We start from the raw sequence: 15226 nt of genomic DNA, 5'->3' as shown, positions 1-15226 counted from the left end.
ATCCTTATAAATGCTTAAAGTTGGTTTCCATTGAAGAGCTACAAGAAGCTTTTACACTGTTGCTGTTCTGAATCCTCCTTCTGCCCATGGACAAAACACACAATCAGCTGTAGCATTGCATTCAACCACGGGTGGGAGTATCTCCTTAGTATAAGTTCTGCTTTCTCACCAGTTGGTATCAGAAACCCCTGGACAGTAACTAGGTCCCTCAAATACTCATACTCCCTGACTCTGCTTGTGCCCTGGAGAGTAAACAGACACACCCATTAGCCAGCAGTGGTGAGAGCAGCTTGGCCAGCAATCTTGGCCATAATACCTGGGAAGTCCAGTACAGATGGGGGTGCGGTAGTTTCTATGTAGTCTTGTTTTTGGCTCTTTGTTTCCAAGCTTCATCAGGTCTAGATGCTTCTGTTCTCATAGCTGTGTGTTGAGGACATCCTTGGTGTACTCTGAGGTTATCATGTCTAAAGCTGGTTAAAGCGTAGCCTGTTAACATTAGTGTAACTGGTTAAGCTGAGATGCTGAAAATGTTTTATGCCTCCAGCTGTCTGCCCTATCCCTCTTGCAAAAGCTGTCAGCCCCAAGGCAAAAACCTCGAGGGAAAGAGCTCCTGTATCTTGCAGTTTGTAATGCTGTGTGTTAAGGTCAATTGATGCTGATTTTGTTGTGATGTAATTATGCTGGGAAGTGGGTGAGGAGCTGTTTCCAGGTTGCTACCTTTCTCTTGTGTCTGGAATAGCAGTCTCCAAGGGAGATGGACAACAGGAGGCAGAAACCTCTATCTGTGTCTGCTAATTCTGCCACTGTTTGTAAGTCAAGACCCATCACACTTACTGGAAAGGTGAAGTAGAACTCAGATAGGAGCAAGAATTTTTTCCTCAAGCCTAGGTTGTTTTGGGGTGCCAAGTGCTATAGTTCGTATGACATAACAATGAATGCCACTGAATTTATACAGGGACTATAAAAAATTGCATAGGGCCATGTCCAGCCCAAGGTTAATATGATCTTTGCATCTATGGTGGCTGATGGTGCAAATCAGATTGGAACAAATTTTACATGGAAACCTTTTTTTAAAACTCAGAAATGCTTTAGATAAGTCCTTTAAATTTGTATCACTTTAGTGCCTGGAGTGACTTTGGGTATGGCTGGTTTTCTGGTGATGAAGAAAATTCCCCTTGACTTTGCCTTGGACTGGGGTTTGTGAAAGAGTCTGCTCCAAAACACCTGAAATGTTGAGATGCTCAGGTGTATGTGTTTTAGTCTGTCTGGGCACCCTCTCACTTTTCATTTTTGGTCCTTTCTGCTGCTCCTGAGCCTGATTCTCATAAATCAGCAAAGCTCCCCAGAAGTAAACAGAGCTGTGCGAAATGTTCTGGTCCCAGGTCGTGCTGAAATGTGGTAACAAACTGCTATGTTGGACACAGTTCTCCATTCCCTGTGACCTGGGTCAATCTGGGTGCCAGGAGTTGTACCCAGGTGCTGGCAATGGGGTTGTTCCAGGTGGTTCCAGCAGCCCCACCACACAGCTGTGCCCATCAGCCACAGGTGGGGTCATTCTGGCTGTGTGCATCTCAGAAAGGGCAGAGGACTGCACAGTGAAGTGAGGAGTAGCTGAGGGTCAGAGGAAGAGAAGGTGCTGCAGCCCCTGGGGAGATCATTGTGGAGTAGGATCTCCCTGCAGCCCCATGTGGGACCCCATGCTGGAGAATGTGGAGATTTCCTGAAGGAGCTGTGGCCATGGAGAACTTGTGCAGGAGCAGGTTTAATATGAAGGACTGCAGCTACCACAGCTCCTGGAGAGGACCCATGCTGGAGCAGGGGAAAGATGTGAGAAGGAGGCAGCAGCAGAGAGGTGCTGGCCAGATACTGCTATTCCCCTCCCCCCTGTGCTGGCTGGAACAGGTGGGGAGGCAGAGGAGGTATGTGTGAAAACATGAAGTTGAGGCTGGGAAGTAGCAGAAAGAGAGGGTAAGGTGTTGTAATTTGTATGTGTTTCTCACTGTCGAAATCTATTTTATCTGGCAATAGATTACTTGATAGTATTGTCCACTTCTGGACTAGGCTCTGGGAGACTTGCAGTGTTTTGTTGCTCTGTTACTATTCTCCTGGATAATCTCAGGAAAATGGCTTTGCTTCTCTTTCCTTATGTTTCTCTGTTCCCTTTTTGTAGAGTGTTTTGGTACCTCTGGGTAAAAAAGTGCTGTATTATCTTTGGCTCAAATGTAGAGTTAGTGCTTGTGTTTGATAATTATAACCTATTAGATGAAGGCTGAATCTGTGATCCTATCCTCAGATGTGCCTTGTATAGGTAGGAGAGGTGTATAAGCCAGGATGATGTATCAATTTGAGACAATTAAAAAAATAATTAATGGTAATGTTCTCATTTTGTTTCTTCCAGAACACAAGCCAGTGTTCCCAAATCTCCTGAAGAAGGGATACTTAGAAGTTAGAAGAGACAATGACAGCTACTGGCAAACCTGTTACGCTGAGCTCTCCCCATACAAACTGTACCTGTATTGCTTGGACAGCAGTGGCAACCAGACTCTTCCCACCGTGTATCCACTCATGCGTTTTCAAAGGGTCACTGTTACTGGTGGCATTGAAACCAAGGTGGTGGACACTGTCCTGTCAGACAGCTCACAGCTACAGCTGAAGGCAGAGTCCTCGTGGGAGACACTGGACTGGGGACAGAAACTCTGGGAAGCAGTGCATACTTCCGTGCCTGCTTTCACCAGACAGCAGGAGAAACTGGAGAATATGCCAAAGCCTGAAAATAACAGTGACCTTTCTCAAACCAATGGATTATTAGAGAAGCCTATGGAGCTCTTCCTGTCCATGAATTTGACTGAAAACACTAAAGAGTATCAAAATATTCTCAAATCAGGGACTCTTTACAGGTTAACTGTCCAGAATAACTGGAAGGCATTTACTTTTGTCTTGAACAGGTCTTATCTCATGGCATTCCAACCCGGTAGGCTTGATGAAGATCCTCTGCTGAGCTACAATGTCGATGTGTGCCTGTCGGTGCAGACGGATACTCAGGATGACTGTGACTCTTGCTTTCAGGTCATTTTCCCTCAGGATGTCCTGCGCCTGCGTGCAGAGACTCGTCAGAGGGCCCAGGAGTGGATGGAGGCATTGAAAGCAGCAGCCAATGCTACTAGAAGTTTGACTCAGAACCCACAGGTCACACTTAGGAACAAACCTGGAGATCGGCCCTTGGGAAGTGACCTTAGAAAGAGCAAGCGCCAGTCTGTGACCACCAGCTTCCTCAGCATCCTGACCACGCTGTCTCTAGAGAGAGGGCTCACTGTTCAGAGCTTCAAGTGTGCAGGTAAGCAACCAGGCTGCAGCATCTGCACCTACTCCCCTTCTGCAGGAAAAGAAAATCACTTGAAAGAGCATTTATATGTTCTAGCAGCACACAGCTGTTCCCTGCCTCTCACTGTGGCCATAGTTAGCCTTTCTTTGCTCTCTGTAAAATGTGGATCAAAACCTATGGGATATTTAGAGGTTCATCTGCTTTTGATGACTAATAGTGAAAAGTTAGATGCTGCGCATAAAGCACTACATGGGCCAGGGCTGCCTTGCAGGGTGGCTGAGCTGTTTTCTTGATTCAGGACACTGTAAAGGTGGTCCAGAGTCACTGTAAATTTGTCATCTGACTCTAGTCCTAGGCAAGATCATGATTTTATGCAGTTTGGGAATGAAGCGAAAATAGAGAGGACCTGTGTGATTGCAACTCATTGTCATTTTACTTTAGCAAGAGCACCTGTGTGGAGCAAATTTGGGCACCTTATGCCTAAACTATAGTCTTTGACTCGCTTTAGTTACACTCCCTTCAAAATTGTCCACTCTATTAGAAACAGGTCTTTTGGAGGGTTTTTCTCTTGTGATATGGGAGCTGTGAGGGTCCTGCCTCCTCCCCACTCTGCTCTGGGCTGGGGGTCTCCTGTTGCTCTGGAACCACACGTGACTCTGGGGATGTCTGGGTGAGCCCAGGACCTGCTGGCTGAGCTCCAAACATACTCGACTGCCCTCAGAACTGGCTGTGGGTGCAGCTGGGTTCATCCCTCTGGTAGTCCCCAGCAGGTCACGTTCCTGCTCATCTCTCTACAGTGCATGGCACCCACCTGGCAGCCAGAGCATCCTGAAGGTTGACCTCAACCTCATTGCAGTTATTGATTTGGTCACAGTAGTTGGGCTTCTGCCTGAATTCAAGTCTGTTCTTGGCCACATTTGCATGACTTTATGTCAGTTTTTTCTAGGAGTATTCATGTGCCAAACTCCTGCTGAAACTGAAGGTGCCTGGGTCCTGTGCTAACTCTTGATTACCTGAACACTACTGGGCAATGGTCATGTCTTAACTTTAAGGATAGTTGTGAGAGTGAAAACTGCAGGGAGACTCTGGGAATGACTCGAATAAGTATCCCCAAGATAGGTCCAGCCCAGTGTGTTACCCAAGAGACAGCTTTGTGAAACTCAAGAAGACAGCAGAATTAACTGCCTCATTTTAAGGTAGTGTCCCAGGTGACAGTAAACAGTATATTCCTTTCTCTTAATTTCTTTTAATTCAAAGCTCAGTAGAGGAAAATTTTTTAAATTTTGCTTCATTCTCTGACAGAGGTCCAGGAGAGTTTCAAGTGAACATTTTTGCACCGTTCCCGGCTTGGGCTGCTGTTTAACCCAAGGGGCCTGCTGGTGGTAATTACAGCTTGCAGGCACCGAGACCAGTTTTCCCCAGGGCTGCTGGGAGGGGTAAGCTTGGATAAAGATGAGGAGGGGGGAGGAAGAAAAGTTTTGCTGTGAATTCTTCAGCCATTTAGTGCAAATTCCTGTAATTACCGTCTTTGTGTCCTGTCCCAATGGCACATAATACAGCAGAAGCCTTTCCTAATTGAGACCTTACAGGAGGTACAAATCCCTCCTTTGTTCAGCCTGACAAATTAGTGCCAGAAAGTGGCAAGGTCCGAGTGGGAATCAAAGGCAAGCAACACAAAGATGGAACTTAAGGCTACAGTAATAACCCTCTCTAGTCCTGCAGGGGTGGGAGGGAAGGAAAAGTAATGACCAATGAAAAATGAAGGGGTTTTTTGTTATACATTCCCTTGACATGACAGCACCTCTGGGCTGCTTTATTTATTTAGGAAAAGTGATTAAATAGTAATACAACAGGGCAGACCATTGTCTCTCGAGCTACCCCCCTTCCTACAGACCCCTGCTGCCTTGGCTAATTGATTGACAATGAACCTCTGATAAAGAAGGTTGCTAGAAGGACCTGATGGGGACAGGCTTTTTTTAATTTATTTTTTCTTTGCAGTCTTTGTGGGGTTCCCCTCCCTGTTTTTTTTTTTCTGTTTGAAATGCTCTCTGCATCTCCCTTTCCTTTTCTCCCTCAGTAAAAGCTTTTCAAGGAATTGCTCCCAGACAAACAGCTGACAAGCAGGTAGGGAAGAATGTGAATGTCTGTGCCTCGCTATTGACAAGTTTATCTTGGAGTCTGACTAGCACTTTTCAACTTGTGATATAAGCCGGGGCGGTGGTGTCAGATGTAGTCGTGGGGCAGGGGGGACAAACTGTTGATACACTGGAGTCAGAAGGGCAGCTTGAAAAAAGTGTTCTTTTGCTTGATCAGCAGGGCATTATTTCTCAAAAAATGAACGAATAGGCCACTGATTAACAGTGGAGAGACCGGTTGTTTATAAATGCTTTTACATTTGCAGCCATTACTTATATTTTTGGTTTGGCACAGCAATACATTTTGGAATATGCAGTTAACTTTTGGCACTTCAATGGCAGTGTCCTTTGTCCTTTGCATGTTCATATAACTGCGGGCTTGATCTTGCCCTGACGCTGGAATACAGCAGCGTTCCTGTGGGAAGTGTCTGGGGCTCTGAGCAAGAGTAGCAGCTGAGAGCATTGATCTACTCAGGTGAGACTTTGAAAGGACCTACCCCTCATCTTCAAAGGGATATGAAGTGAAAGTTGCTTGCAAGTCCAAACTCATAAATATCAGGTTTTATGATTTGTTCTTTGTTGTGTAGGAAATGAGAGACATACATCATGTTAGGATGATTTGTTGGGGGGGAATTTATTATTTTTGATATCTTTATTTCACCTGGATTAAGAGAAATCCCTGAACTGTTATCCTGAATTTGGGATCAGGAAGCTTCCATGAAAGCATGTCTTCGGCACATGCAGCATCTTGTAAAGAGCAGTAGCTGCTTGTGAGTACTTCAGTGGCTATCCTGTCTCCCTGTTAGGCCATCTATGGGCTTCTGGGAAAAGGTAGGCATTTCTCCTGGAGGAACTCTCCTGGAGGTCTCTATTTCTTTGTCATGTGCCTTCACTTTTCCATAGATGGGGAAGACAAATGGCCTCTGCCCTTTGCCTGCTGTTTTTGCATAGCTCTTGTTCTTTAGATGTCTCTCTTGTTTCACCTTTTTTTTTTCTCCCTGTCCTTTATTAAAACAAACACTTTTTGCAGAGAAGTTGGTTGTGTCTTCCATGAACTCTTTTTACTTAGACAGCAAGTCCTAATGGATATGGGAATTTCTACCTTCTTCAAAATGTGCTCTGCACCCTTTTATTTGTCTGTGTGGCTTTCCTTGCTCTTCTTCTGGGGTGCCTTCTGTCTTTTCCTCCCTGCTTTCTCCATGTCTCTGCAGTTGCCAAAAGGATAAATACTGCTATTAGAGCTCCACTGACTTGCCTGGCTGAGCTGAACACTAGGTGCAGAGAAGCCAAGGTTAGTAAATGGGCTACTTCCTGAGCTTGCAGCCCTGTCAAATGGAGCAGCAGGTGTAAAGCTGTTGTCTTTCAAGCAGTCATTCTGCATCTAGTGCTGTGATAATGTGTGTGGTTGGGGGACAGTCCAGTGCAACATGCTCAGCTCATGCAGCCTCTACTCTAGCTCATGCCATTATTTTGAAATCAGCCCCCACTGCAGTAAAAGTAATTTTTTTTTTCCTTTCAATGAAAAGAAAGTATTTTCCTAGTAGCTTGCAAAGCCAGCAAGTGTGATTTCAAAAAAAAAAATAGCCAAAATAGCCAGGTGCAACATTGACTTTGTTCAACTTCTCAAAAAGCCATATAGTTGAAACTTCTCAAATACAGATAGTTGAGAAACATCCTTGAATTTAGGAAATACTTTGTGAACTGTCATCACACCCACTTATTTGTTACACGTCACTGAAATAAAAATACTAGAGGACAAATCTTAGAAAATGTATCACAATAATAAAATACCATAAGGTCCTTTGGAAGGCTGTCAGCACTGTTGTCACATTTTCAGTCCCAAATAACAGTTGTTCTCACCTGTCCAGGGCTTTTAGGATGGTGCCTTTTCTAAGTGCTATATTTGTTTTGTGCTTGGTTTCATTTCAATTGATCTCTTTGTTCCAAGGCTTCAGCAGCTTTTTGCCTTCCCTGTATTTGAGACTCTGTAAAATCCCTTAAGAATGTGTTTCACACTGTAAAAGTTTTATTGTCTAAAGTGAAGTATCTTCACTTAAGACCACAGTCTTCCAGTCTTGTATGTGACTTTCAGGCCCTGTTTCAATTCATTCAAAAGTATAACTTCCACTGCTAACAGTGGTATTTCTAAACTCATTCTTTGGTAGCCAGAACCAACTGAGCAGAAAAAAACATACTGCTCTGGGAAAAAACCTGGAATGTGCACTGTGCATTTGCTTGGCATCAGAGCATCCATACAGATGTGCAGCCTTGAGGGACACGTACAGAAGGAAGAAAATGTCTGCTTGAGGGTCCACTGCTGTAGAACTAGGACATTTGTTTGTGTGTTGGCAGGGCTCCCCCCCTTCTGTCAGGTGCCAAAGCAGTGTATTATTGGCAAAACTATTACCTGTGGATCGAATCAGGGGCAATGTAGAAGAAATTGCAGAACCAACCAGAGTGTAACTGGTGGGAAGGGTTTAGGTTCTCTGTCTGGCCTTCTCCAATGTCTGTAGTCTCTGACACATACGTTTGCTGTGTAAATCTGAATAGTTCACATGCCCAAGGTAGTGCTGTGGTAGTGACAAGCGACCAAGAAGAAATTCAGCCAAAATAGCATCGGCAAAAATGCATAACCATACTTCCTGTGCAGTTGTTCCTTGTGTTACAAGGAGATACAAAACCAGTTGTGTGTTCAAACAGAAACAGAGCTGCTGTTTCTAGGTATGTGAGTGCTGTATCAAATAAATGAAACTTGGCAAACCGAGTAGCTTTCAGTATAAGTAAACGAGTGAGTGGTGCAGGGGTAAGTGGCCTTCAAACTAACTGTGGAGCAGAAATGAATACTGCGTTAGGTAGAGACTCTTTTTGCTAAATGACCTGGCCACAGCTGAGGATCTGATCACACGAAAGACTGGCCTGCACTTTGCTCTGTTCCCTGGTCTACCTTCTCAGTATATAGAATCAAGCATGAGTGTAATCAACTGTAGGAATGGGAATACCATTATTAATTATGGTCACATTAGCTCCTTACTCCTATCTGGCAAGCAGACTTCAAGAGCTGGCCCAGAGAGTGTGTTCAGTTCCCATTTCTGACTAAAGAGCTGGTGAATTACTGAATCCTGCCAATAAGTCATTCCATGGTAGCTCCCATTAACTTCTGTCAGGCAGCACTTCAGAATCTCAGCAAGGCACCAGACACTGCAGAGAATGATCCTATAAGGGCATGGGGGAAAGCATACCAAATTAGCTTGAGGTGTATAGTATTCTTCCTCTGCTGTTGTCCTAGGAATGCAGAAAAAGGATTTGGAAGCCTGCAGCAGGAGAATGTAAACTGGTCATGTGTTAAAAGAGTCACAAACTTTAACTATGTGTGAAGCATGTCTTCATAGCTGTTTGTAATTTTCTCAGAGCAAGTTCTCTGAGAAGAATGTAGTTTTGGCCCTTCTCAGAATTTGACACTAACGGTAAAAGTAAAATCCTGGTGAAATTCAATTGGAGAAATCCAACCAAATAGGAAGCTAGTGTCCAAATGTATAATTTTGTTGCTGCCATGTGACACACAGCTAGGATTTTTAGTCCTCATTTATTGATGAAATGTTCTTGACTTATATACGTGAAGTGCAAGCCTACACTTTGACTTTTAGGGGTTTTTTTTGGTGTTACATTTGCAGGCTTAACTTCTATTAGTTTTATTGGGAAGGCAGAATTTAGCTGTGTAACCTACAGCATGCTTGTATGCTGTCTTCTAGAAAGGAAAATACAGACATGCAGAATGTTGTGTATGCACACATATGTGCTATCACCTTGTTTCCAACAGTGATTTTTTTTCTTGATTGTTCATCTTCTTAGCAAAAGTCACAGCTCTGTGTGTTCAGCGTGACTGATGTAAAGGGTGTTGTTTACTTCACCTGCCCCCAGCCGTCTAAATATTGGATGTCTGCACTAATCCAATCTTTGCTGATTGGAAGAAAGCCTGGGTGCCTGGGGAACAATTAATCTCATCTGCCTTGGCGAGGTGCTCTGAGGCAGTGTGCCTGTGAGACACCTCTAGCAGGGTGGGATGGGTCACTCTGGAGTGGCCAGTCTCCCCAGTGAAGACTGGAGCCCGTAGCCACCAAGCCTACGCTGGGTATGCGAAGTCAGCTGAGCTGGAATGTGGAAGACAGGAAAGACAGGGCTATGCATTGTATCTTCAAATGGCACTAATGAAGTCGGGAGGTCTGTTATTTTAGCACTTAGTTCCGAGCTACAGCTAGCAGTCAAAGTTTCACTGACTTGGAATGGTTGGTCCATCCTTTGGAGTCAATTTTTTAAAAAAAAATGAGTCTGGGAGTTGCAGACTAGTGAACCCTTCCTTATTTCTGGAGAAGCTGATCTGGTTTACAATTAAAGTGGGATTTGTACATTCCTAATAATATGGGGTTTATATGTTGTTTATGTAATTATAACTTGATAGGGTCAAACCCACATGGTTTCAACACAGAAAAATTTCCAACTTTTATCCGTTCAGGCTTTGTTGTCTTTTAAAGTTTGTAAGAAGCTCACAAAAACAATATAGGCAAGTGGAGTAAAGTGTCAGACATTGCTTGGAGGTTTATAAGTTTTTAGTTATTTCTTTAGAAATAAAATTGCTTTAGAAAGAAAGTAATGGTTTGAAAAAGGACAAAGGGTAATGAAAATTCAAACATGGGTAGACATGAGGGAGAACTAAGCTGGATTGTTAGTGTGTCTTCCTTGGGAATCTGAGTTTTCCCATGGTGGAGTGAATTGGAATAGAAGCACAGAAACACAAGGCAAGCAACAGAAATAATTCTCACCTTCTGTTTGTGCTGAGCAGATAGAGCAATGTTGTATGTCTGATCTAACACTGAAAATTTGTTGCTGTGCTCCTTCTGCTTAGTTTGCTTTATGCCTTTATCAAGCTGAAAGCCTTTTGAAGTCTGTGGGTCATTTTCTTTTCTTCATATTGTATGTTGTTTCTAAATGAATTAGCTTCTAAGCTAATCTGTCACAGATTTAATTATAGCACACAATCACAAGGGACTTGCTTTTTCCTGATACCGAGCAAGGAACTTTATTGAATAAGGAAAACAGTTGTGTACTTGATTCTAATTTGATCTTCCAGTTTCTCTGTTTCATTGTGGAGCTACTGCAGTCTTTACTTACTAAAAGATTTAAGAAAAAGGTATCTGGATAAAAAGAGTGGTTGTATTTCTGTCTTCTGACCACAAGAATATGCAACACCCTGAAAGTGGCAGAAGTTGTTTCCTGCGCTTCACAGAAGAGGAATTATATTCAAGTGTCTTGGATTCCTCCTCCATAATAGACCACCACCTTAAGTCAAGGAGAGAGTCTTGTTATAATTTTTTAACCTCATCTTCTGTACTACTTTCTTCCTGAAGTCTTCTCACTTGGACATGAGCCTCTTGATATTAATACTCCTGCTCTGCTCACAGACGTGTTGTTGAAAGAGGTTCATCTGTGTCCAACAGCACTTTCTTGCTGTTATTTTTCCTAACCCCTATTTTCTTTCCTTGATTCCAAGGCTGTTTTGTTATATTTTCTGTGATAAAAGGTTTGGAATTACTCTTTCCCTCACTTTGCTAACAATATACCAAAAACTACACTTCTTCCCTCTATAGCTTGCTCTATAACATCCTTTATGTAGGGATGATTTTGGGTACCAGTAAATATTGTGGTATTCTCTTTGCATTAGACTCAGGGTTTGCCAGACCTTTGTACAGGTGTTATGTAGATAATATTCTGTGTGAGCATTAGGAATAGGTGAGAGATGCTTGGTGAAAGCTGTGCTGCTTTCCCCCCCCCATCCTGTGGAAGGTGCTTTCTTTAGTTATATAGGCAAATAAGTGTTTCCTCTGTAAACATGGTCCCTTCTCAAACCCTAAACTATTTGTTGTATTGTGTTACTGATCTCTGAGATGATCAGCTACTTCTGATTATCCTGTTGGGAGAGCTGCTCAAGAGTTTAAAGCCAGGAATCAGTACTAGCTTTGCTTCTGGTAAACATGATGTCAGTTTATGTACCTGACTGTCCAGATGCAGGATTCCCAAGGGCAATAGATATTCCTTCTTCCTCTTCCTTTTCTCTCATTCTTGCTCTGGTTTTTTCCATCTTAAAAAAACAAAGTACTGTAAGTGGTCTATGCCACAGAAATATGTTTGTCACACTACATCACTTTGAACTGCATAACTTCAAAGAAAATCAGTGCTTTGATAACTTGATTTGAAAGGGTTGTAGAAATAGCCATCATTATGAATCACAGCAGATAGGAATGGAAAAGATGGTGATTTTCAAATAGCAAAGCTTGTAAGGTAGGGGAAAATGTAAGATGAGTGCCAGTGCCACATTCTCATCTAAAAAAACCCCAATCATACAACTGTATGTAGCTTTGCAGAATAAGATTTCTTGAGGGTATGAAGAGGAATGAGAAACACTCTGTGTAAAAATTGTGTTTCTGAGGAGCGAGGAAACAAATGTGGGCTCAGGAAAGGGCTGTAACGAGGGAGAAAGCAATGTGTGCTGCTTAGGTAAGAATTTCTTCCACTTTGTCCTCTTCATAGAACTACCCTTCCTGAAGATGAAGGGCGTCCCAGATTGCTGGTTGAGACCCTCCTACCCCAGAGACCTTCTTTCAGTTCTTATGGGCTGGACATAGGGAGGAGGAGAGAAAGCCCTCCTCGCCCCCAGCACTTCTCTGCTTTGTCATTCCTCTCCTGAGAAAACTCTCTCCATGGACTGGAATGAGTTGCTGGCTCTAAGAGACTGCAAGAAATTAGGCCTTAAAATGGTGACTTCTCAACTGCAATTGTTTTAGTTTAGGATGTTGGCAATTCAAATTGAACTTTGGTTTATTCTTGCCTTCAGTCCAACACATAGGAGTTAGGGCATTGAGACAAGCTGTCAGCTTGTGGAGTCTCAGAGGGTGCACAGTGATAGGTAAAATCCATCCTCATACCCAGACAAATAAGTGTTGGCTAGTGGGGAATGTGTATAAAGGTTTCAATGACATTGAGGTGGGAGACTTCATTTGCATTCAGACACAGCTTTACCACTAGTACTTCCTAGCTGGTCCAAACACACTGAGCTAGAAAATTCATGTCATTTAGTAGTCTCTGTTTCATCCAAGGTGAGGTAATGGCTGTATGTAAGGAAAGCTCAGGTTGGAGCTATTTGATATATACAGGCAGATGCTTCAGTGTTTTTTGGTGATAGGGAATTCAGAGGCAGCTAGTAAGGAGAAAGATTCAAACCCTTCACTTCTTTTAGCAAGGCTGATGCAGAAGAACACGCTGTACTGAGATATTGCTAACACAAACACCCTCTCTGAGGACTTGTTCCCGTTTAGTTTGGGAAAGGGGAATGTTTCCTTTACAGAGGGGCAAGATTTACCTCTGTTGTGCTTTAAAAAACATGGGCTCCTTAGCAACAGTTTGAATATCTTCTGCAAGCATCTTCCAGGGCTACTAGTCAGATGAGTCTGGAGTCAGACAAACAGAACTGGTATTTCATGTCTCATCAACTGTTCAAAACCTTCACCTCTATGTATAAATGCATTTAAAAACATGAAAAAAAATAGTTCTATATGTACTACATAGTATTGATACTGGGCTTACTAACAGGTGTGCCAGCTGACTTCATAACAGCATAGTGGAGCAGGACTGCGTGGAAACTCTTAACTGACCACTGAGGAAACTACTTTTTTTTTTTAAAAAAAGAAAAGAATGTGACAGAAAAAATAGGAAATCGCATGTTTTGCACTGAGGAAAATATGAAGTTGTCGGCTTCTAAGTTCTGATCCCAAGCCACAGTCAGAGGTCATCTTTTTTTTAGTAACACGCTCCTGAATTACTTGAATTTACTTTACCCTTATAAAAGTGATACTTGCATTCTTTCTGCCCTAAAATAGTGCTTTGCAAAAAGTGCTGCTAATCACCATACAAAAAAGCATTTCTACAATGATAATAGTTTACTTTAATATAATGTTTGTGTTTTCTGTTTGATTATTAGCTGAGATCACATGTTTGCATTATGTGTGTTGAGTTATGCCACTTAAGATACATGTTTATACTTATGCTCTGGTCTTATGAAGGGTAAAGGAGGAGACATTTAACATAATTATCTCTTTCATCAACTGACCTGTTTATATATTTGCCTTTTTCAAGAAACTGCATATCTTCACTTCAAAAAAAAAAAAAGGGTGAGGGGAAGAGAGAGATGAGCACAGGACATGTCCCACACTGATTCACTTGATAGTGCATATTGCAGAGAATCAGTGGCCAAATGGCTCTGGAGTGTGGAAGAGGAGGAAGTGAGCTAATTGTATTGGTCAGATTATTTTGATTATTTTGATTAGAGCAGAGGGGGCATGGTAACATCGGTTGATGTGAGGAAGGAGGAGTTGGATGTTTGTCTCGAGTATCTGAGCTGCAATCTTTCCTCAAATCAGGGTAACTTCTACTGGGGAGAAAAGATGCCTTCAATGGGACAAGTTACATAATTACACTAAATCAGTTATATTGACAAAAGCAGTTGTCAGTTGACTTCTACCTGAAAAATTCTGTTTAACTAATACTTTTTCTATAAAAGTGATGTACAAGGATTCTGCTAATCATCATTTCTAACCAGCTGCAGCAGAGACCATCTGAGCATACAGCACTTGCTGCAGCAGAGCTCTAGAGCTGTGGCTGTAGCTGTAAATGTAATATGGGAACACTGGCATTTGAAGGAAAAGCAAAAATACCGTTACATGTGGTGTATCAAAGAGGTGTTGTTAACAACCACAGACATCTTTTATCTTACTCAAACAGTTTTAGCCTCACTTCCTGAGCAGATTGTTTAATGTGTCTGTCTTTAACCATCCACTCTAATATTAATTGAACCTGTTGGCTCGTTTTAGTCACTATTGAAAGACAGAGGTGTCAAGCACATTCAGTTTTTATGTGTTTTGTGAAAACAGGTGGTCAGGTGAAGGAGAACTCTGCATTAGTTCTTTCCAACTAAAGCAGCAGCTTTTGAATACATTGTTTTACCCCAGGGACTCCACACAAGAGGGCATGGGAAGAGGCAAGGGATCCAGCTGTGAAAAAAGTACAGGCAGACCTCAGACCTTGTAAGACACAGGGTAATCCAATCGTACGGAAAAAAAAACCCTGCTGGAAACTGAGCTGTGTCACTGCTGCTAGTCAAGAACTACTCATTCTCAATGTGACTGCTGCTCACAGTTATTATTCATGGTTTGACTGTGGTTTGCCTTGGCTGTGCTAATTGTGTGGCTGAATCCTACCTGCCAAGTCAGCATCCCCCCTGGCTGTCAGCAGGAGCTGGCTTGCACTCCTCCAGGCAGGCAGTGCCGGCCCATTCTGTTGTGGGGAAAATGGGAGCTCTCTGGAGCAAGCTCATAATACTTCTGTGGTCTGCTGTTTTCTATCTACGCTTCAGGGCATGACTTTCAGATGGCTATGGCTTTTAAATGCCTAGTGTCTCAAAGTAAGTCTTGTGCCTTTGTTTCTTAAGAATTGATAAGTATCCTTTGACTGCCGTCTGAACTCTTTGTCAAGATGCCCAAGTTAGTTAGTGTGTGCTTTTTCAGCACTAGTTTAAGAATTCCTTTATTTTTTAGGGAATGAGAAATATCTCATTGGTAAAATAAATGAAATTTTAAAAGGGTCTCAGATGAAGGAATAATTACTTTTCTGACTCCATCCCGAGTGTGTACCTCTGGCATGATGTACAAACCCAGACTTTTCT

General features: G+C 42.6%; 1 protein-coding gene across 4 annotated transcripts in view; it reads left to right on the top strand.

The window, feature by feature from the left end:
- Window positions 1–15226, top strand: part of PLEKHM3 (pleckstrin homology domain containing M3) — an 84383-nt gene that overhangs the window by 17970 nt on the left and 51187 nt on the right. For all 4 annotated transcript variants that reach the window (XM_051786850.1, XM_051786849.1, XM_051786851.1 and 1 more), the window contains one exon: window positions 2399–3334. In XM_051786850.1, coding sequence (XP_051642810.1) covers window positions 2399–3334 — 936 coding nt within the window. The remainder of the gene's footprint in view (window positions 1–2398; window positions 3335–15226) is intronic.

This window comes from Manacus candei, unplaced genomic scaffold (assembly GCF_025592945.1).
Source record: "Manacus candei isolate 608988 ecotype Guabito, Panama unplaced genomic scaffold, ASM2559294v1 h1tg000023l, whole genome shotgun sequence".
Lineage (NCBI taxonomy): Eukaryota > Metazoa > Chordata > Aves > Passeriformes > Pipridae > Manacus > Manacus candei.
The sequence above is the reverse complement of the archived record's forward strand: the minus strand, read 5'-3'. Positions and strand labels throughout refer to the sequence as shown.